The sequence below is a fragment of the Staurois parvus genome, unplaced genomic scaffold (assembly GCF_062004578.1).
Source record: "Staurois parvus isolate SC_StPar_1 unplaced genomic scaffold, SC_StPar_1.0 ptg000572l, whole genome shotgun sequence".
NCBI classification, from domain to species: domain Eukaryota; kingdom Metazoa; phylum Chordata; class Amphibia; order Anura; family Ranidae; genus Staurois; species Staurois parvus.
In genome coordinates, this window is record NW_028318368.1 from 4,584,958 (window position 1) to 4,609,563 (window position 24,606).

Here is a 24,606-nt window from a genome sequence, read left to right on the forward strand (position 1 = left end):
TTGTGACTTATATAAGTGTCCAGCAGAGCACGTTAAAGCTTGTAGGAGGAGTTTTCTATCAACATGGGAACAAGGTGCTTTGGGCAGGGAGCCCCCCTGCCGCAAAGCACCTCCCCGTGTTGAGGGCTTGTGGCCTTTTAAAATTGGGAGGCTCTCACTCACCCCTCCCTTTTCCTTGCATGCCAGACTGCATGCTTAGATAAGGGTCTGGTATGGATTCTAGGAGGGACTCCACACCAGTGTTTTTTCATTTTGGCATGGATTCCCCTCAAAATCCATACCAGACATAAGGGTTCGGTATGGATTTTGGGGAGGACCCCGCACCCACACCGTTTGTTTTTGTTATTTTGTTTCTTTTTTTTTGGCACAAGGTTTCCCTTAAAATCCTAGCATACCTGAAAGGCCTGGCATGGATTGAGGGGGACCCTACACAGTTTTTTATATTTAATTTTTTAATGCTGACATTCTTTTGCTTACATTAAGCTGTCAGCAGGGAATCCCACTGATAGCTAATGAGCCATCAATTGTTAAGGACGCAGGTGGCTGCCCACTCCTTAACAACCCACTATACACTGCTAAATGCTGGCAAAATGCCAGCACAAAAACTGAAAAAGGCTGGGAAAAATGCTAATATTGAGAGTTTTTTATCCAGCTTTTTTCCCTAGTTTTTTTCACCTCCTAGTGTACATAGAGCCATGGCAACTGGGAAAATGGTGCACTGTGCAGTGTGGCATTAATCCTAGTGGAGTGAGTTCTTGTGTTGGTGGAAGCAAGCATCAATGGCTGGAGCACCATACCAAATCCTAGCACCAGGATGGGGAAATGCCGGTGATGGTAGTTTTTTAGGCAGGCTTCTAGAGTGCTGGACATTGATGTTCACCTCTGCCATCAACGGAGCGCAGCTCCAGCTCCAAAAGCCTGCCTGAAAATCCCCCACGGGCGGGATTCTCTAATCCTATGGCTTATTTACTTATTACACTTGAATGTCTCTCTCTGGGCAGGGAGCTGAGGGTATCTGGATGGAGAACTTCTCTTTTGGGTGGGGGGGCGCTGAACTGAATGTTTCCGCCGGGTGAAAGCATGTCCAGCTTTACCACTGGTCTAGCTGTCAGGTGGAACATTGTGCTTGAGTATTTTGAATGAATCACGCATTACAATTATGTAAACTTACTTTCTGGATCTGTGTGCTTGTTCCAGCTCAGTAATTTATAGAAAAATATGAAAAACAAGCAGGTTGGTATAACAGCCAGACAAGTAGCATTTCCAAAAGGAGGTCAGTATTAAAAATGTAAATGCCTTTTTTTCCATATGTTGCATTATTCTTTAAAAAAATACACAATAAAAATAATGTTATTTACTAGTTACTCACCAAGTAAATCATTTTGAGGTAGCCATTCTACAAGCTTTGTATTGTTACCTAGATTCTTAGGTTTAGGTCCAGAAAACCTTAAAGTAAAACATATATTAATAATATTTAATAAATAATATTTTATTGGAAATACCACAGAAAATAATAGGACATTAAAAGAAATAAAATAAAATTGGTGTGCTGCTCATCAGAGCTAGCAATCAGTAGGAAGCAAGGAATGATACAAAGATGTTCAACATCTTAAAGAGAAAAAAACAACCGTATATGGCACAATATATGCAATAATATAATAGAAATTTAAGTGCTTTAGTGCCTGAGAATAGATGACAAAACAATATAACTCGAACACTAGATCCCCATTAGTAATCATTATGACAGGATATCTAATCAGCCTATGGTGACACAAAAGGAACCAAAAACCTTCTACTAGAGCACTGTAAAGAATAGGACAGACTTATTCAACAGAAGCTATTTGTGTCATCCCTTCCAATTCAGATCCAAAAAACAGAGGGCTTATTCATCATTTCAGAATAGTAGGCAGAGTCAGAAACATCATTCCTTCAAGGGCCTGTGAAAAAATGTGCATTCATATATTTTTTGTATAACACAGACGCCAACTAGAAATATCAAGTCATTTATTTCAACATGGAAACAGATATTTAAGGCTTCCTGGTCAATTTCAGTGCAGGGTTTAAAAAAAAACGGTCTTTGCAATAGGGTGTGGTAAATACCAAACATCATTATTTTCTTAATTTTTTTTTTAATCTATTCTATTTGAAATTTGAAAAAAATAAGTATTAAATGAAAGGTGCTGTTCATATTTTTTAACTGCTGCATTACACTATAAAAAAAGAGTTTTTTGCTACAATGTCTACAATTCAAAGGACAGCATTACTTCTACAGCTACAAGTCCTCTTTAGTAATAGTAAATGTATACCTGTGACCCAAAAAAGAATTTATTTAAAGAATCTGAAATTGCTGGTTGAAGCTGCAATGCAACGCGGTGCCCGACCCTGCCCTTCTCACCAACTTGTGACAAAGGACCAGCCAATCTTACACTGTGCTGTCACTTGCCTAACATTGCCACTCTCAGCTGTGCCCTGAAAAAAGACTTTCCAGCTTGCGAGACCACAATCTATGTGCCAGCAGCCTGAGAGCCATTGTCACTGGGTTAATTAATTACGCAATTAACCCTTGAAACTCTAAACTGCCACCAGATAGCTTTGGGCCTATCAACCTTTCACAATTTTAGCAAGAACAAATGTGAACAATAAATGTCTGTAACACACACTGTCACCACAGACAAGTATATTCAGAGGATTACTATATATATATAACTATATATATATATATATATATATATATATATACTCTTCAAAAGACAGCGATTCTTTAGTTTGCATTAAAAGCTTTAGAGACAGTTTCAACAGTTTTCAAAATAGGGTTTATTACTAAAAAGGTCAAAATGGTACAATGAAAATATTTACAGAAAGGGATGCAACACAGAAATAAAAGAAAGGAGTTAAGAAGGCAGAATTCTTACAAAGTCCTGGTTTTAGCACAGTCCAATTGTCCAAGTAAAAATTTTGCCTTGGCTCTAAAGTCACAATTCCTGTCAGTCCCTTTCTATGATATTAAGGGGGTGTGGACAGAGACCAACTGACCAATAATCCAGTTTAAGGGATGGGTGCTAGGAGGTCACCAAATTTACAACCAATTCCCAAATACAGTTTTGCACTAACATTAATAACCTCCAATACGTGCAGGTGGTATTCTAGCAACTGGCAGATTATTATTCAGAATTATATTTCAAACTCAGGGATACCAAAAACAGTGTACCTTTGTCACCCAGGAGGGAAGAGACTGCTTTCTCCCCTTTCCTATGTACTAACATAGTCATGTATGACCTTAATTAGTTCGGTGTGATATTCCCTATTCACAAATATACCTAATATTAATGTGCCCTGTTCCTGTTGAATGCAATGTGGAATTGTTACATATGGAAGACGGTTTATGGCACACTTTGCATTCCTAGAGCTCTAATGGCCTTACAGGTCATGTATGACCATTTGACTGAGTTATTATTGTTTTACAATAGGGCAGAGGAAAGTGTTTTTCATGGTTTGTGGAAACAGACATCCTGCCAAGACTAATTAGCTGGCATCTATTTGTGTTTTAATTAAGATAAGGGCTCTTTTGAAGTTTGTTAAACGTTACAGCTACAAATTCCAGTTTTCAGGAAGAGGGAGGTAGATTATTGCTCCTGAAAAACAAAAATGGCTGTCACATGCAGGTCCCATGTCCCTGCTGCGCACAATCGTTACAGAAGCTACTTAACGTTCAGGGTTATGCATCCTCGAGCTGTGGCAGGACAGTTGTATAGGTTTAACCCCCCTGTAAAGAAGTACATCTGGATAGAAGAAGTACATTTTAACCTTCAGGGTTTGGACACAACTCAAGTGATGGTGGCGTGTCTGAGAAGGAAGTGGGTGACTGTGTCAGATGATGGTGGCTCTGTTCAGTGGGTAGACAGGTGTGCTTAGTGTACCTCACCTCGCAACGCCATACTCCTCTGGGACCTGCTGTGGCAAAGGGTTAACCTAGAGACCTGGCTTGGGTAGTCACATGAACAAGGCTTTGCATCAGTTCTAAGTGGTGGCTTCCTGTGAAGTGTTTTTAAATAGTGAACTGATTTCTGAATGAAAGTATCAATGGTAACTAAGAGTTGTGTCCTGGGCAGACAAAAGAGACTGGTGAGGCATGGAGCATGTTCCACAACCCCATCCTGTAATGGTGTTTCACTTGAGGAGGAAAAGGGGAAAGAAGAGAATACAGTGCCTGTTGGTTCCAGATGTAAATGGTTCAAACACATGGGAACTGAAGCATGAAGAAATTCTAAATGGCTTGTGATTTCTAACCTGCCCTATAGTGGGTGAACTTCCTGACACAGTAGGCCTCACCCACAATATGAAAGAGGTTCGGACCCTTCACTCCTCTGTCCATGATAGAAAAAAGCTTTGCCTTTAAATATCCTTTATGATAAATATTGAAATGTCATACCTCCAAATAACTTTCTGTTGTAATTTAGCCAGTGCACCTGCCAGTTTTTGGGCTATATCGTCAGACAAATATTTCACTCCAGCGCCAAAAGAGACTAAAACAAATCCATTTTCATCCACACCATCCACCCAGATCTGAAGACCCTACATTGAAAACAAAGACAAATGTGTGAACATGGGTTTAGCAAAGCATATTAGCACATATATATAGAAAATATTATTTACCTAGTCAACCTTTTTACTGTATGGAATCTCACAGCCATGCAGACAGGTCAAAGCACTGCTACACATTACTACACTGTATATGTCCAATGCCATGAATCCACAATAGAATCTATAACTTTTTTGGCAGTTTTTTTCAGCATGCATTCAAATTTATTTTTGTAACATTTACCAGAAAGTATTTTTTATTTTGGCCTTGTGATGTAAGTTTCAATTTAGTGACTCCAAGCTGAAGTTGATCTAAAAAAATGCCTACAGCTTTAGTCACATCACTTACCTGACACATCACTTGCCAGAATTTCCAGATGGGAGGACAGGCCCACCAAATGTGTAGCATATTGCCCTGGGAGTTTTAGCGTTGCCAACAGATATCAGGAATGGAGGAGTTATACCGGTGGAGGACCGATGGACATCATAAAAGTTTTTTTAATTAGTGATTTTTTTTTTTTTGGTGAACAAACAATGGGTTCAAAGGGCCCCTTTACCACTTCTGAGATAAGTAGTAAGAATGTTCTTGCATAAAAGCCCACTGTATTCTTGCAGAACTCTTTGGGGAAAACTAATTTATTTATTAGTTATTTATTTCAGGTACTTATATAGCGCTGTCAATTTACATTTACTCTACATATATATTGTACAGTTACATCAGTCCCTAACCCTCAAGAGGTGTACAATCTAAGGTCCCTACCTTTCATTCATACATACATATACTAGGGCCAATTTAGACAGAAGCCAATTAACCTACCAGCATGTCTTTGGAGTGTTGGAGGAAACTGGAGTACCCAGAGGAAACCCACACAGGCACAGGGAGAACATGCAAACTCCAGGCAGGTGGTGCTGTGGATGGGATTTGAACCAACGACCCTAGTACTGCCAGGTGGAAGTGCTAACCATTTGCCACTGTGCTGCCCTCTAATGATGCAGAACAGCCCTATGCCTGACAGCATCAGCCTGGAATTTTGAAAGGAACCCCTTCTCCTAAAGGTGGACTCCAGGCATATATAAAAAGACAGATTCATGCAGCTCTGCATTTATAATTAGCTATATATTCTTAAATGTAATTCATGTAAGTACCTGAATTTGAATCTGTCAGCCTTTTTCTTTTACTGCAGCACTGAAACTGGGAGATGGGATAGGACTGGGAGCCAATCCAGTGTGCTGCATGGAAATGTGCTGACATGGAACATTCTTACAGGGGGAGAGAACAGAGTGAGCAGAGGGATGACCCCAGTCTTCTGATGCTCTTTCATTGTCCATTCAGGAGCCTGGGTGTGGAGGAAGAACAGCACTGCGTTCTTACCTGCAAGCAGTTGTCCTGTACAGCAGGGCTGTGTAAATAGCAGAAATATGCAGAAATGCAAATCCTTTGGAATTTAAAACAGCTCTCTTATATGTATTCCATCAGTGTACTTAGCTCCTTGCCTGGAGGTCAGCTTCAAAGCACCTTGCTAGAGGCTCTAGAAGTTATGAGTCATAGCAGTATAGAATGGAGCCTGCTCTGTGGTTGGAGGGATAACCCTCATACCTGGGAATTAGTTTACAATGACATTTTTTTCACAATATTTTGTAAATAAAAAAAAAAAAAGAAAAATATTGGCAGGTGAATACATTCAAACGTGACAAACCTTATTGTGGGAGTCGATCTCATCGAGGAAGAGATATGAATGGTTCTATGTACTCTGTAAAAAGCTGCTGCTGTTAAATATTAAATCAGTTTAGAAATACTGCTACAGGGCAGCACGGGTGCACAAAATCACCTTCCCTACCCACACCGCCGTTCACGGCCTCGGCTGTAAATCACTGGGTCCCGGCCAGTGATTACTCACCGCCACCCAGTGATCGCCGAGTATCTCCGATGGGGGAGAGACCTGTATGTAAACAATACAGATCTCTCCCCTGTCAGCTCCTGCACACTGCTTTGTATAGCTCTGCATAGCAATGCCATACAAAGCAGTGTGCTTACCTGCTTACAGTGAAGCACACACACAACATAGTGAAACAGCATACAGTTAGCCCTTTTATCGCCCAGATGTTAACCCTTCCTGCCCAGTGCCATTAGTACAGTGTCAGTGCTTTTTATTAGCACTGATCACTGTATTGGTGTCACTGGGGATGTCAGTGACACCAGGTCAGTTCCCCCCAGTGTCAGAATGCCTGCTGCAGTCCCGCTATAAGTCACTGATTGTCGCCATTATTAGTAAAAAATAAAATTCAAAAAAAGTCAAAAATATTGTTTTTTTCCTCGAAATTGTCAAAAAAAAGGGCAAAAAATAAAAACCGCACAGGCTATCAAATACCATTGAAAGAAAGCTCTATTTGTGGGGGGAAAAAAGGATGAAATTTTAATTTGGGTGCAACGTTGCATGACCGCACAATTGTCAGTTAAAGTAATATAGCGCCGTATCACAAAAAATGGCCTGGTCAGGAAGGGGGGGGTAAATCCACTGGAGGGCAAGTGGTTAAAGAACTTGCAAACAGTACGACCTAGTGATGGAACTCACCCAACAGGGAACTTATAGTCAATGCAGCGAAGAGTCAGCAGAAGTAGGCCTGAACTGAAGACTGCCAAAGGGGAGCTGACAGATGGGTATGCCCTCCATACACTATCCACTTCACGAAAGCACGCCAAAACCTGTGGGCAAAGACTTAAAAAGATTTTGCATGAGCTAGGATGGCCACTAGGGTCACCTGGATGCAGAGTAGCCAACCAGAACGCTGCTCCAGGGAACTAAGGAAATCAGAAAAACCAAGTTTCTCTTGACTTCTCCCTCCAGCTGTACTGCCACTCCGGACAAGCACCACTAACAGTTGAGAAACTAGCTGGCACCCGCCTACTCACATGTATACACATAAGCCCATTTACGCACCTATACAAGGTCTTTATGGAGCATTTGACTCAGGATCTTTCTATCAACAAGCTCACATCAGTAAATTATTAATATGCCCATGAGCAAGAGGCCTAAATAAAGTCAACATGCAAGCATAAAGAGGTATCAGTAACGCTACAGAGATTCATTTAAAAAATGGCCAATATTAGTGTGTATTTATCACCCTTCCTGGGTCACCATGTGGTCATATAACCATGTAATTATTTTATTTTTGATATTTGGAGTGAACACATATTTGGAGTAAACACATATCCTCAAACATAAATAAAGCTGAATTCCAGCCTTACCTTGCACAGGTGTACAGTCTCCTCTCTTATGCTGAAATTGCTTACATCTATTTCATGCACAGTATGAGCTTTTCACAATGTGCATTAGAAGCTACAGCAATTCAGATAGAACCTGCCTCATGTTCGGAATGGAGAATATCCACCATCATCTAGCTTTTTCTTCCCCAGCCTTACAATCCCTGACCATAGAATTACCAAACTATACAATATGAGGACCTACCTAATCTTTCTGATTAATTTGTATTCAGCTAGGAAGGCACTTGAACTACACAGTTGTTAAAAGATCTAGGCGATTGTACACATCAGATTTTAACGTGTGGTGAGCATTAGAAATATGTCTCAAGAAGGCAATTTTTCTTAATACCCTTGTTCTTTCCGTTAACAAGCAGCATGGTGTAGTTCCTGCTACAGAAAGACCCTGACACTTACCAACACCCCCCCTCCCCCACAAAGAGAACCTGACGTTGACCAACAAAACCCCAGCCCCCCCCCTCCACCCGAGAGAGCCTTCCACTACCACCGCCCCCCATACACTGGCAACCCATGCCACCCTGGCAAGAGATAAGACACTCACCATCACAGCTCTGGACATCCCCGGGAACAAGAGTCAAGCTCTGCATACACGATCAAGCAGCCCACAGCCTCTCTCAGATCCCACCTGGTCTCCGTGCTGCATGTGTCCCTTCTTCCTTTCCTTCTTTTGGGGGACAGCCCTTCAAAATGCTGCTGCCCCCCTGAAAAATGTCACCCTGCTGTTCATACTCACTCAGTAACTATGGATTTGTTTTCTGTATTTTGCAAAAAAAAATTTGATTGTGCTGTTTACTGTCCCTTCCTTTGTCTGTGTCCCCTCTGCAGCTTGAGATAGCGTAGACCAGTGTTTCTCAACCTTTTGTTCAGTCAAGGCACCCTTTAAAATTATGGACAGTCCCAAAGCATTCCCATTCTGAAACGCAGCAACATCCACACATGTAGGACACCCAACATTAGAGGTGATTTGTTCTTCCAAAGCAAATACACCTTTGCACATTGGTACTCTTCTCCCCAACACTGATGGAGACCCCAACACTGATGAAGAGGGGCAGAGGAGGGTCAAACTAGTATGCTGTGCAGGCAGCTGACATCCTCCTTATCAACTAATGATGTCATTGGTTGTCAGGACGCCAATGCTTAGAAGCTTGTAATGGTGCACAATGAAAACCTGTGGCTTTGTATAACTAAAAGGCAGGCTTTTTTCAACTGCTGGGTTGTATACAAGTTTTGGGCAATTTTTTGACATTTTGCCAAGGCACCCCTGTAGAAACCTCAAGGCCCCCCGGTTGAGAAAGGCTAGTGTAGACAAGCCATTGCCACATCTACTGAGCATGCTCCAATTATATAGTTCCCTTCTAAGCTGTACTTTTCCTTCTTTTTCTTATCTGTGCAGACCACATGACTAAAGACTCACACATGTGAGTATATATACAGTGGTAAATGACAGCCCACTTCTCCCTCCTCCTCCATGCCCACTAAACAGCTAAATACAATGGGGGTGGGATATTACATGTTGTTTGATGGAGGCTTCACTTTCCTGTAATTCTAAGCACATGCATACCATAGACACAGGCTGGAGGGGCTTGAAACAGGTTGTGATTGGCAGAACCACCCCCTAAAAATTCCACACCATGTTTTTGCACACACATAATAAATATTTGAGTTCAAATACAAATGTATATGATTAGTTAAAACATTTATTTCATAATAATTATGCATTTTTCCTCTTTATTTTTTTTTTTTTACATGTGACCAGCAGCAGAGGACTAGAAGCTCCTCCTGCTGATGTTTCTCTGCAGATGGGCTGGGAAAGAGCTGGGTCACATCATAGCTGTACTATATAATGAATATGAAAAAGGTACTTACATGTTTTTTTTTTCAATTAAAATAAATACAATGCCATCATCCATATACATAAAGAGAACAGTTAATGTAAAGTAAATGTAGCTGGCCAGCTAAGACCAGTCCTAGGTTGCTAATATGGTTCACATATATGTGTATACCAAACCTGCCAATAACCTCAGTACAGTATATATGTACATATGTTAAAGCCAAAAGCAGAATCATTGCTGTGATTTATGTCTTTGATTGTTATATGACATTTATATATTCATTGTGTTAGCAGAGGCAGAAAAGGAAAATATGCCTTTAAGAGTTAGTATAGAGTTGAGCCAATCACAGACAGCCTCACACTGTACAGAGCCTTAACCAATCCCAGCCAGTTTCACATTTGTGCCTGTGTAAAACTCCCTGCTAGGATTTTCTAGAGACACATGCTCACCAGACAGAAGAGGAAACAGACAGTTCCAATCAGAAAAGCTTTATGGAGACAGAGAAGGCCAAATAGGTATTTAATGCACTTGTGTTTTCCTCTATTGTTTAACAGTGCAGGTAGATCTGTGTGTAAAACTGTTGTGTGTGTTTTACTTGTAGTTCCACCGAACTTATCGAACTTATCGAACTTACGAACTTATCGAATTTACGAATATACCGAATCAAGTCACTGTAGAGTAATCATAATCCAATCGAATCTATCGAGATAAGCTATTGAACCAACCCAATGTAATACGAATTAAACCATTGTAATATGAAAGAAACAAGCCATTGTAAGCAGTTATATGAAGAAGATTGAAGTTATTAAAGAAGTTAACTAAAGTATTCGGTGTGCTCTTTAAACCTACTGCATCCATAGAGCGGCATTGGTGGAATTACAGAGTAAAGTCAGTCTAATCAAACAAAGAATCAGCAATTGCATATTTTTTCTAATGCCACAGCGCACTAGGCACCAAAGGGTGCTGCGCCTGCCACAGTGGAACTATTACCCTCAGAGGTCAAGCAACAGCGCTCCTCAACTTGCACAGTTAAGAGTACACTAGAGAAATAGAGCGCCAGCATATACCGCCACGCGGAGACACCTCAGCGGAACAGTACAGGCCATAGCACGTGCGCATTAGTCAGACTGCAGCCAACTCTTAAAGTGGCATAACGGCAAAGGCAAGACAGTCAGAGAAAGAGCACCAAACCTCCTGCACCCCTAGAGAGAGAAAGAGATGCATGGGGGGAGGGCCAGAGTCCAGAGCTAGAGTGCCCGCACCGCTATCCATCAAGAGACCACGTGTTGCATCCAGAGAGTTCACGATACTAGTCGCAAGTCACCGCAGAGCATTGCAAATCACCGCAGAGCATTGCAAGTCACCGCAGAGCATTACAAAGTCACCGCAAAGTATCGCAAGTCATCACAGAACATCGCAAAGTCACCGCAGAGCATCGCAAAGTCACCGCAGAGCATCGCAAAGTCACCGCATCAAGAAAAGTCTCCTTTAAGACTGACATTTGTTTCTGCAACCTTCAGATCACGGTATCCTGTTCTTCAATTAAGGTCAGAGCTTTCCTTTATTACTCACTTATGCACATAGGTTTCTGCAAGAGACATTTTTATGCTCAAGAGAATACAGACTTTTAATAAAAGAGACAGTTAAAGTATTCGATTCTGAAGTATTTAAAGTGAAAGTAATTTTATAGCCTGTGTTTTGGTGCTATTACATGTAAAGTGAAAGTCATTTATTCTAGCATTTGTTAGTATTGCATTTAAAGTGACAGGTCCTTATTATTCATATTAATTGTTATAGCATTCAGAAATGGCTGAGCCTAGCATTGCCACCTCACTGTTAGCGGATGCAATGATAGATATGGTAGAAGGTGAAGAGCAAGAGAACCTGTCTGAATCTGAAAGGTGCAATGTAACGGTAGTCTCGCCCCAAACAAATATAGCTGAAACAGGTGAACTAAGACGTTCATCACGGGACAGAAAACCGACCCAAAAGGTGCTAGAAAATTTGGAGCAAGAGGCAGCACTGAAAGGAAAAAAGTTTGCCCGAATATATGAGAGGTGGAAAGCATACATCAAAGACATTCGCAGAAAGCTAAAACAAGACAGCATAAAGGAGAATTTGAGTGAAATAATAGAGACAGTAGAAGATTCTGAGTCAGAGCTTATGACAGCATATGTCAACTTGCGTTCATCCTTGACACCCTCCCAGGATATTGTAAGAAACATGGATACATGTACCGCAGTCACTAGGGATTTAGTGAAGCTTATGAGAGAACTATCATCTGCAGCAAAGTATGATGAAGTCAAGGCACGAAAGGGAATGAATGAGCTCTTCATTAAAGACTATGCTAGGTCCTTAGGAGGAACCACAATCTCAAGTGTGACTTCCATCACTAGCAGAAGTGCCAGCCACATAACAGAGTTCTCAAGTACGTCAGCCAAAAGAAAGGAATTAGCTGAACAACTCGCTGCCAAAAAAGCAGAAGTTGAGATGGAATCTGCCATTGAGGCTCAGCGCCAGGAAATGGAAGCTCAGCACCATAAAATGGAGGCTCAGCGCCATAAAATGGAAGCCGAAATGGAGGCTCAGCGCCATAAAATGGAAGCTGAAATGAAAAGTCTGGAAAGGCAGAAGGAAGTTAAGATTATAGAAGCCAGACTCAGAGTGCACGAAGAGGATACGAATCAGGGTAGTCATAGATCCAAATCAGTGCTAAGTGGAGAAGCTGACTCCTACGTTCTTTCATACGCCCAGGAAAATGGAAGGAAATCTCCAGCATGTAGTGAAGAAATAAGTCATAGTCCTTCCATCCCTGCTCAGAGAGAAAAGAAGAGAGACTTACCTGATTCAGAACAAAGTGGAAAAAGAGAACCAGATAATTCAACTCCCTTATGTCATGGCAGTGGTCACGAGGATGTTTCAACTGTTGACCCGGCGAAACCTCAGAGAATATTTCTCACTAGACTTCCTGTTCCGGAACCTACTATATTCTCCGGAGACGTACTGAAGTTTATAGAGTGGAAGGCAAGTTTTGAAATGATCATTGAACATCATTGCTCCCGTCCAGTGGACAAGTTATTCTACCTCCAGCGGTATACTGGCGGAGAAGCAAAAAAGGTTCTTGAAGGTAACTTCTATAGGAAAGATGAAGAAGCCTACAAGCAAGCTTGGGAAAAATTAAATGCAAGATATGGTCATCCCTTCTTAGTACAAAGAGCTTTCAGAGAGAAGTTGATAAACTGGCCTAAAATAGGTCCTAAAGAACACTTCAAGCTCCAAGAGTATGGCGACTTCCTGCAAGCATGCAGCAATGCTATCCCACATGTTCAAGGACTAGAAGTATTGAATGACTATCTAGAAAACCACAGGATGCTAGCCAAGCTACCAGAACAAGTGGCTTCTGGATGGAATCGCTATGTGACTGAACAGTTAGATCAAGGCAAAAACTTCCCAAGTTTCAAAGAGTTCTCTGAATTTGTCAATGAGGAAGCACGAATAGCGTGTAATCCAGTTACAGCATCTTATGTCTTAAAACCCTTAGAAGAAAGGCCTACAAGAGAGATAAGACGTGCAAGAGCAACTAGCTTTGCAACCAACACAGCTACTAAAGGTCCAGATGCCCATGAGAGCAAGTTCAACATCACTACTGGGATCAGTAAAGAGTCAGAACCGACAAGTCTTCAGACTACCTTCAAGTGTATGTTCTGTGAAGAGAATCACTCCATACATAAGTGCCAACAATTGAAGGAAAGGTCTCCAGATGAAAAGAAAAAGTTTGTGTTTGATAATCAGCTGTGTTTTGGATGTTTAAGAAAAGGCCATATTACTAAAGAATGCAAGAAAAAGGCCACTTGCAGCGTTTGTAAAGGACGTCATCCTACCCCACTACATGAAGAACGTCCAAAGAAAGAGAAATCCTTAATGCCCAAGGACACTGAGGAAGAAAACAAAGCGACAGTATTCTCTTGCAGAGTGAGAGAAAGAGAAATCAATGGCACGTCAATGGTTGTACCAGTGTGTATTTCAAATCCTAAGAGGAAGAACAAAAAGGTATATGCCTATGCGCTACTGGATGCCCAGAGTGACGTCACCTTCATTGATCAAGAAATCTGCAAGAAATTACAAGTGGCAGCAGAACCAGTGAAACTCAAACTCACTACAGTGACAGGAAGAGACACATTGGTGAACAGTTAAAGAGTCAAAGGACTGAGAGTTAGAGGACTCCACTCAAACTGCATATTAGATCTACCTCCAGCCTATACAAAAGACGACATACCTCTGGATCGAGATCGCATACCTACCTGTGAAACAGCCAACAAATGGGAACACCTATCTGACATATCTCATGAAATGTCCCCGCTGAAGGAATTTGGTGTTGGGCTGTTGATAGGCTACGACTGTCCCGAGGCCTTGGTGCCACGAAAGATAATCGCAGGAGGAAAGGGTGAACCCTATGCAGTCCAGACTGATCTAGGATGGGGTGTTGTTGGAGGAAAACGACAGATTGCAGATTCAGGACAGTTGACAGGATTGTGTCATAGAATATCTGTCCAAGAGTTACCAACTGTAAGTCCAGCGAAAGTACTCAAAATTCTAGAATCCGACTTTGCAGACGTAAGTTGTAAAGAAAAGAGTGTATCCCAAGAGGACATAAAGTTTGTACAAGTTCTAGAAGATAATATTCAGCAAAATCAACAAGGTCATCTTGAAATGCCCCTACCTTTTAGAGAACGACCTCATCTGCCAAATAACAGAGATCTTGCCCTGGCAAGATTGAAAAGCTTAAAGAAAGGATGGGAAGAGATCCCAAACTCAAAAACGATTATTTGAAATTCATGAAAGAAATCCTCAAAGAAGGGCATGCAGAGAAAGTTGATGGTCAGCCTAAAAATGGAGAAGTGTGGTACATCCCACACCAAGGTGTCTATCACCCAAAGAAACCAGATAAGATCAGAGTAGTTTTTGATTACTCAGCAAGGTACAATGATGTTGCATTGAACGATCATCTACTAAAGGGACCAGATCTTACAAACACTGTACCTGGAGTACTCTGTAGATTCAGAAAGTATCCCATAGCAGTCATGTGCGACATTGAAAAGATGTTCCACCAATTTCATGTGAAGGAAGAAGATAGAGAGTTCCTGAGGTTCCTATGGTGGGAAGACGGAGATACAGATACAGAGCCAGCAGAATACAGGATGAAAGTACACTTGTTTGGAGCAGCATCATCCCCAGGTTGTGCCAATTATGGTATGAAGTATCTGGCCAATCAGAATGAAAAGGATTGTCCATCAGAAGCAAATTTTGTGAAGAAAAACTTTTATGTAGATGATGGTCTTATAAGCCTAGAATCCTCAAAATCGGCAATTCAATTGGTGAGAGAGAGCCAAGAGTTATGCGCAAAAGGAAACCTGCATCTTCACAAATTCATCTCAAATGACAGAGAGGTACTAGAATCCATCAGTGACTCCGAACGTGTATCAACAATGAAGAATGTGGATCTTAACTATGATTCTCTTCCAGTTCAGAATGTACTCGGATTGGGATGGAATGTAGAAAACGACAATTTTTTTTGAAATATCCATGGAAGAGAAAGTTCCAACTAGACATACCATTCTTTCCACAGTAGCCTCAATATATGATCCGTTGGGATTCCTATCACCAGTAATCCTCAGAGCAAAAGAAATACTGCAAGAATTATGCAGACAGAAGTTGGGATGGGACGAACCCATAACTGCAGGCTTGAGGCCAAGGTGGGAGAGTTGGATAAGAGACTTGCAAAATTTGAAAGAAATTCGGATACCCAGATGTTTTGTACCTCCTGATTTCGGAAAGTACAAGAAAATAGAACTTCATCACTTTTCAGATGCCAGTAGTCATGGTTATGGTCAGTGCTCCTACATCAGAGCAATAGGAGAAGGAAAGATACACTGTGCCCTAGTTATGGGAAAGGCCAGAGTCGCACCCAACAATATTCAGACAATACCAAGACTCGAACTAACGGCAGCAGTTGTTTCAGCATCAGTAAGTCAGTTTCTGAAAGAAGAATTGGAATTGAAAATAGATGAAGAGCATTTTTGGACAGACTCACAAGTTGTCCTAGGTTACATAAACAATGAAGCTCGAAGATTCCACACTTTTGTCGCTAACAGAGTTAAAAAAATTCGAAAAGCAACGAATCCAGAACATTGGCACTATGTTGACACAAAGCAAAACCCGGCAGATCATGCTTCAAGAGGCCTAAATGTAACAGAATTGAAGAATTCAAACTGGTTCACCGGTCCAGAGTTCCTTTGGGAAAGGGAAATCATACCCAGTGAAGGTTATACAGAACTGTCTATGGGTGATCCAGAAGTAAAGGTAGTTCAAACATTGAGCACTGCTGCCAAGTGTCAAGATGACATACTTGAACGACTAGCCAGATGTTCAAAGTGGAATACAGTCATAAACATAGTAGCTCAAATTCAACGCTTAGCAAAAGGAATAAAAAGGAAAGAATCTTTGAATGTAGAGGAAAGAGTGAAAGCTGAAGAAACGGTTATAAGACTCATTCATCAAAGATTCTACAGTGAAGAAATGAAGAGACTTAGTCAAGAACCTAAGAGACTTCCAAACAACCACCCATTGTACAAGCTTAATCTTATTCTACAGGATGGTATACTGAAGGTGGGAGGGAGGCTGGAAAATGCGTCGCTACCTAACAGAGTTAAGCATCCAGCAATTCTACCCAAAAATTCTACCTTCACAAGATTGATTATCAATCACTACCACAACAAATCCTTGCATCAAGGAAGAAGCTTTACTCAAAGCTGTTTGAGAGAAGGTGGTTACTGGATAGTGAAAGGAAGCAAAGTTATAGCGAAGTACATAAACAAATGTGTAAACTGTAGAAAGGCACGTAGACCTACAGAAGAACAAAGAATGGCTGATCTACCAGCTGATCGTGTAAACCCATCACCACCATTTCTTTATAGCGGAATGGATTGCTTCGGCCCATTTATCACCAAACAAAACCGCAAGGAGTACAAGAGATATGGACTGATATTTACGTGTCTAAGCTCCAGAGCAATTCACCTGGAAATGTTGGAAGATATGTCAACCGACGCCTTTATCAACGCCTTAAGATGTTTCATAGCCATTAGAAGTACTGTCAGAGAACTTAGATCTGACCAAGGATCTAATTTTGTTGGAGCAAAGAACGAATTGAACAAGGCTCTAAAAGAGATTGATAAAGAGAAAGTAACTGAGTACTTGTTAGAGAAACAGTGTGATTTTCACATGAATGCTCCACATGCAAGCCATACAAGCGGAGTCTGGGAGAGGCAAATCAGAACTGTAAGAAACGTACTAAGTTCAGTGTTGAAAAAGAACGCCGGAAGATTAGATGATGCTTCACTTAGGACACTATTCTATGAAGTAATGTCTATTGTTAACAGTCGTCCACTTACAGTCAACAACATCAACGACCCAATAAGCTTAGAACCTTTAACTCCCAACCATCTACTTCACCTTAAAGCTGATTACATACAGCCACCACCTGGCAACTTCACCAAAGAGGATTTATACGCAAGGAAAAGATGGTGAAGAGTTCAATATCTATCAGAGCAGTTTTGGAATAGATGGAGCAAGGAGTACTTAGCTCATCTCATACTAAGAAGTAAATGGCAAACGCCTAGAAGAAATGTTCATGTTGATGACATAGTGTTAGTAAAGGAAGACGACTTACCTAGAAGTCAATGGAAATTGGCCAAAGTCCTAGAAGCTCGAAAGGACGAAGAAGGACTAGTAAGAAGAGTTTTGTTACAAATGGGAGACTCAAAACTGGACAAAAAGGGAAAACGTCTCACAACTCCACTCAAGTTGGAACGTCCAATACAAAAGTTAGTTGTTCTGCTTGAGAGTAACAAAGACACTGGAGAGTTGAGAAACTGATTGAAAATTCCTCGAATTCATGTTCGAATCCTATTCCTGAGAACATAGAATTATAGGTAATTTTGGTGGGAGTGTAGCTGGCCAGCTAAGACCAGTCCTAGGTTACTAATATGGTTCACATATATGTGTATACCAAACCTGCCAATAACCTCAGTACAGTGTAAATGTGCATATGTTAAAGCCAAAAGCAGAATCATTGCTGTGATTTATGTCTTTGATTGTTATATGATATTTATATATTCATTGTGTTAGCAGAGGCAGAAAAGGAAAATATGCCTTTAAGAGTTAGTATAGAGTTGAGCCAATCACAGACAGCCTCACACTGTACAGAGCCTTAACCAATCCCAGCCAGTTTCACATTTGTGCCTGTGTAAAACTCCCTGCTAGGATTTTCTAGAGACACATGCTCACCAGACAGAAGAGGAAACAGACAGTTCCAATCAGAAAAGCTTTATGGAGACAGAGAAGGCCAAATAGGTATTTAATGCACTTGTGTTTTCCTCTATTGTTTAACAGTGCAGGTAGATCTGTGTGTAAAACTGTTGTGTGTGTTTTACTTGTAGTTCCACCGAACTTATCGAACTTACGAACTTATCGAATGTATCGAACTTATCAAATTTACGAATATACCGAATCAAGTCACTGTAGAGTAATCATAATCCAATCGAATCTATCGAGATAAGCTATTGAATCAACCCAATGTAATACAAATTAAACCATTGTAAAATGAAAGAAACAAGCCATTGTAAGCAGTTATATGAAGAAGATTGAAGTTATTAAAGAAGTTAACTAAAGTATTCGGTGTGCTCTTTAAACCTACTGCATCCATAGAGCGGCATTGGAGGAATTACAGAGTAAAGTCAATCTAATCAAACAAAGAATCAGCAATTGCATAATGCGCCTGCCACAGTAAAGAGTGTGTGTTTAGTATCACTTTAAGGTAAAAAATGTCCCAGTGTTTGTATCACTCCCTCCTCTCCCTTTATACTTATCTGAGTCCTATCTTAATCCAGCACTTTGCTTCTCTGGACCAGCTCTTCTCCCCTCTTTCTCTTCTAGCAGGAGACTCGCTAGTAGTGGAAGCCATTGGCTCCTACTGCTGTCAATCAAATCCTGTGAGGAGGGAGTGCGAGGTGGGGATAACATCCTATGGTAACACACTGAGAAGAAGAAGACAAGAGTGCCAGCAGGGGAGTCCAGAAGAGGAGATTTGGGCCTTTCTGTGCAATACCATTTACAAGTTTGTTTAAAAAAAAAATTACGCTTTACAACCACTTTAAGCATGTTATGGATGATATTTGTTTTAATTATCCACTCCAATAAACGGCAAATTTCTGTTTACATCTGCACATGATTGGATAATTGAAATCAATATTGACAGAAATTGAGTGAAAACTCCCTCCTTTAGGCTAGCTAGGTTAACACTAGCCCACACTGTGCATTCTGGTTGTGGGTGAAGGAATTGCACTGGATCCCGCAACCACCGGCAGCTGAATAATGCTGCTCTTATGAGACATGTGGGGCTGCTGTTCATTTTAAATGTCACAAGACATGTGGGGCTGCTGTTCATTTTAAATGTCATCGTCATGCATCTCAGTCCGCAACTCGATCACAGGAACTTCAGGGAAACTGCATGCTAAAAAAGACCATGCAGTTTCCTTCCAAATGCCTTTCTGAAAAGGTGCATGCAACTTTTTCTTGTATGACACGTAGGCACAGCAGCCCATTCAAATGAATGGACTGCTGTGCTCACGCAAACATGGCCAGGCAGCCCACACTAGTGTGAACAAATCAATAAGACCTCATTCCCATGGGTGAATAGAAGTTTGAAGGTTGTGTTAAGGTTTGTTTTTATGTGCCCAGGACTGACAGGTGCTCTTTGTAGCCAACTTGTAAAAATAAATCACATACTAAGAGAGGCAGCAGCTGTGCAGATCTTGTACTTGGTCCTTTTCTGATCCATGCCGTGGTTTTGCACTCTTAATTTTTTTGTGCTGGGTGCAGCTCCACCCCAGGCTGTGTAATTGATCTGCTAACTGCTGCTACAGTAAACATCCACTGCACAGTTGTCAGATCGAACACACAGTCCCACCAGTACTGACCGATCCTTTACTATTGTAAAGAAGGCAGCAACGAGCTGGAGACAGGTAACAGTGCAGAGTGTGGCTCAGCACCAGAGATCCATGTATACCAGGAGTTGTCCTGCTTATTTAGAAGTGAAGCCTGTGCAGGGACTGGTAAGCTGCTGGTAGGTGAACCACAGAGACTGTTGAGGAACCAGGAAAGTGACTGAGGGAGGCGCAATAGGGAGGTACCCATATATTTTTTATTCTTTAATGTGGGGGAATGTTTGCTAGCAGCCAGCATTTACTATTGTAAGTCTTTTGTTGTGATCTATGCAGAGTGCAAGGGATCATTACTAGCAGCCGGCATTTAGACCTTGTTCACATGGGGCATACTACAACATACGTCATGGGAGGGCCCGTTTACCTGTATGTTCTGTGCATCCCAGTGCAAGCAATCCTAGTCCCTCTGATGTCAATTGGGACGCAGGGCTTGCATGAACACAGGCGGCACTCCCAATTTTACATCTGTGCGGCCCCAAACAAATACTGTCTGATATCAGTGGGACTGACTACATGGGGATACGTGGACCACCTTCAGGGGTTTAGGACCACATTGCATCCCCTGTGACATGCTTACCATTTGATTTTATTTCTCTTGTGAGTATTTTACTTTTTATAAATAAATCTCATTTTTAAAGTAATGCACTAGGCCTGTGCACCCTCTTTTTGTCTCTTACACAGTTCTCTTTGGATTTCCCTGGTCCGTTGAGGGCAGTAAGGCTTGCATTCCTTTTATACACATGTGGGGATATCGACATTGTGGAGTCCACTGTCCGGCGCAGGAGCGCAAGCATTCGGTTTCTTCTTTCTTCTTTCAGGATGCGTGGACCACCCATGCATCCCTGTGCAGGTAAACATGGCACAGACATGCAGACATACAATGTAGTACGCCTCGTGTGAACAGGGACTTACCATTGTAAGTCTTTTGTTGTGATCTGTGCAGAGTGCAAGGGAACATTTTCTAGCAGTTTGTATTTACTATTGTAAGTGTAGCATCCAGTCCTAAGCAGGGTCAGGTTCTCCTTGCTGCCAGAAGGTGTGATTTGTACCTCTAACAATAGTATAAGAAGCTACAGTAAGACTGAGTTATGAATTTTATTTTTCCCCTAGCCAACCAGTAGAATGCTTATTGTCATTGGTGCATAGAGAGCATAGATGTTTGGGGAGCGCCAGTTGATCTCTCTCTTCCCACTGGGCTACTTTCTGGGGAGGGTGTGTGGGCAGCATCTAAGTTGAGGCCCATAAATGTGCTTAAAGCAGAGGCCTGGGAGAAGAAGGGGCCTGCCTGTCCAGCATGATCCTGTTGCTTGAGACTGTGAGATCAGGGAGGCTGGGGAGGTGAAGTGATGCCTTGGGGTGGAGTACCTGAAGTCACTCTGCCACTTGAGGTCCTATGTAAAAAGAGCTCATGGTGAGGCTGGGAAAGCATTGGGAGGATCAGAGAGGCTGCTGTCAGGGAGTGCTACATAAGTCTTTTGTTGGAACCTGTGCAGTGTGCAAGGAAACATTTTCTTACAGCCAGCATTTACCAATGTAAGTCCTTTGTATTAATCTTGGTAGACCTGTCCCCCTGCTTTGCTGAATGAAAACGATCGTGCATCTGCTGCCAGAGACAAGTGTTGTCAATCCGAGCTAGTTAATTATTTATCTTCTAAAGAGCGACATGGCTGGACAGCAGTTGGCTGTTGACTATGTTAGCTCGGGATCCAGGGCACCTATGAAAACAGGACAAAGTGCTACATGCACTCCCTGGGAGAAAGGATGAAGAAAATATGTTTATGAGATTTTTTAACCATTCCCTGTCTGCCCTAGAATTTCTGGGATCAGGAAAGATCATGTGACTGCCTATCACAGTGATCACATGATCAAGAGCTGATCCTGCTGGCTACCATTCATTAATGAGACCAAGACCTATCTTTCACAGTTTGGTCTCTGTGCTGGGAGTATGCAGTAAGTGTGTTTTCAGCACAGAAACATTGGCTGCCCAGCGATGCATATGTGTGAAGTGTGGGCATTAAACCCCATCCTTTTGCCACCGTATATACTGTATGAAGGCAGCAAGGAGTTAAAGATAAAATCTGTCTTCTATTCAGTAATAAATCTGTCTCAGAACTTGACAGAGAGGCAAAAATACACAGAAAAACCGCTGCACAGACTTGCTAGTGTGTTTTTTGTTCTTGAAACTCATGAAGGATTTGCTGAATTATGAATGATTGCTTAAAGTGAAACTAAAGAGTGAATATACTGTATATGCTGGTCTTGGGGCCTGTTCTTTGGCCCACGGGGGATGACGTCACTCTTGCACTCTTGCACTCTTGCAGTGTGCATGCACAGGAGCCAGTCATCTCAACATTCAGAGATCGTACTGGCACTGGAGGCTGAGCTGGGCATGCGCAGCTCAGATAATACACAGCTCAGATTATAGCATCGGAGAAGACAGCGAGCAGGCAGATAGGTCTCTTCTGCAATAAAAACCTGTCTGCTCACTGTTTCTTACAGCAGAACTTCTGTTCCACTTTAAATATCTGTTATAGCTGTATATTTACAGTACGACTGTTATCAATCCACAATAAAAATTAAAAAAAAGGTTTTACAGTGTTTTTGTCTCAATGCAGACAATGTAATATCCTGTCATGAGAAAGGCATAACTGTTTGCATATCAAGACACTCTTCCAGAGTCACAAAGCTCCAAGGCATATACAGCTAAGGAAAGCAGAACAGATCATAAACCTGTCTCCATGACTGTTATTTATTTTCTAACACTTCAGTTTACACATAAGTAGCACATAAGTATCCCTCACTATAAAATATAATTTTGTAAAGAATTATTACAACTTCATAAGTCCAGAGAAAGAGTACCCTCCCACACTCAACTTATATACCTACTATATCCAAAAGAAATTGATGACCAGGTACACCCAAAAGGTCATATATCAGTATCACTTGTGCACCCTTAAACAGTAGCATGTAAACATCCACAAGTGAATCATTTTGCCTGGTGGGAAATCAGCAAATTTCTTACATACATCTATTTGCTACTTTGGTATTGTGGGTAGAAAAATCAACACAAAGAGACAAAATGCAATCATGGAGCCAGTTGTACAGGTTTCTCTTTTCTTTGTATTTTTTTATTTTCAAAAAAGGTTAGATTTAGAACCTTTATCACTCTGTATTGCTGTATTCTAGTTGTGGAAATGTGTCTTTACTTTTTGTCTGTTGGCATATTCTAGACAGAATAGGAAATAATTGTAAGACTACCTAACACCAACCACATTAGAATTATTTTTATGAGAATAGGGAAGGGATATAAGCCCTGCTGTGTCTGTGCCCCCCATTGTCCCCATTGGGAAAATGTCTCCTCATTTTCTGTACATAGTGTGTGAGAAGAAAGAGACACAAACCCATAGGAACTGAAAGCCGTCCTTATGCTTTCCAAAACTAAAACTAAGAAAAAAAGGTTTGGCTGGTCTTTGATACAAGCAGCAGGAATTCAGAGGGAAGAAGACTCCCCTTATCTCCTCCTTGGTACTTGTTACATGACCCACATGACACAGCTGAGGGAGGACTTTCTTGACGGGTGAGTTTGCTTCATGGAGGGGTTAGAGCTGTACTAAGGAAAGGGGGCTGTACTGGGAGAAAATGTAGTAAAGTGTGGGGCTGTACTAGAGGGAGCTGTAGTAAGGTGGGGGGTTATACTGAGGGAGCTGTATTGAGGGGGAACTGTACTGGAGGGATCAGTACTGGAGAAGATGTACTGGAATACTGGGGGGGAGATCTGTACTGGGGGGGAGCAGTATTAAGGGAGAAGAAATTTATACTGTGGAGCTGTACTTAGGGGGAAGAGATTTATACTATGGGAACTGTGCTTAGGGGAGATCTTTGTTAAAGGAAACTGAACTAAGAAAGAGGGATCTGTACTGGGGGAGCTGTACAAATGGGGGATTGTGTACTGGGGGTGCTTTAGTTAGGTGAAGGGGGACTGTACTGGGGCAAGCTGTACTGAGGGGGATCTGTACTGGGTTACTGGATGAGCGGTACTGAGGGGAAGAGACCTGTACAGAGGAGAGCTGAACTAAGGGAGGATCTGTACTGCGAAGAGATGTGTACTGGAGGAGCTGAACCAAGAGATATCTGTGCTGGGGAAGTTGTACTAAGGGAGGGACATAGATAAGTGAGACCATCCCCTTCCCAGAACATCCATGATGCAGCATCTAGCACTGACAGCCACTGCACACCCAAAGCACTGCAGCTACCACTCCTGCTGTCTGTCATGCAACAGGCAGCTGCAATTCAAAGCAAGGAGATCTGAATAGGGGGAGCTGTACTAAGGAGTGGGTTCTGTACTGGGGGAGAGTTGTACTAAGTGTTCATACTGGGGGAAGCTTTACTAGGGGGGTTGTACTGGGGGGTTACTGTATTGGTGGGGAGCTTTACTGGGGGATCTGTACTAAGGGGGAAGATCTGTACTGGGGGGGGACTTGTACTGGAGGGAGTTGTATGAAGAAGGGGAGATTTGTACTGGGGGGAAGATTCATAGTGGGGGAGCTGTATCAAGGTGGGGGTAACTGTACTGGTCCAGATCTGTACTTGAGGGGATTGTAGTAAAGGGGGAGACTTGTAATGGAGAGCTATACCAAGTAGGAGTGAATGTATACTGGGGGAGCTGTACTAAGTAGAGGGGGAATCTATACTGGGGGGATCTGTACTGGGGGAGCTGTACTAAAATGGGCCTGTACTGGGGAGAGCTGTATTGGTGGGGAGCTTTACTGGTGGGGAACCTGTACAGGAGGAAACTGTACTAAGAAAGGGGAGATCTGTACTAAGGTGGTAGATTCAAATTAGGAGGGAGCTGTGCTAA

The 24,606-nt window shown here is 41.8% G+C and overlaps 1 protein-coding gene across 3 annotated transcripts in view; it reads right to left on the minus strand.

The window, feature by feature from the left end:
* Window positions 1-24,606, minus strand: part of UGT8 (UDP glycosyltransferase 8) — a 158,309-nt gene that overhangs the window by 20,877 nt on the left and 112,826 nt on the right. For all 3 annotated transcript variants that reach the window (XM_089691791.1, XM_089691793.1, XM_089691792.1), the window contains 2 exons: window positions 4,430-4,572; window positions 1,370-1,446 (listed from right to left, as the gene is read on the minus strand). In XM_089691791.1, coding sequence (XP_089547917.1) covers window positions 1,370-1,446; window positions 4,430-4,572 — 220 coding nt within the window. The remainder of the gene's footprint in view (window positions 1-1,369; window positions 1,447-4,429; window positions 4,573-24,606) is intronic.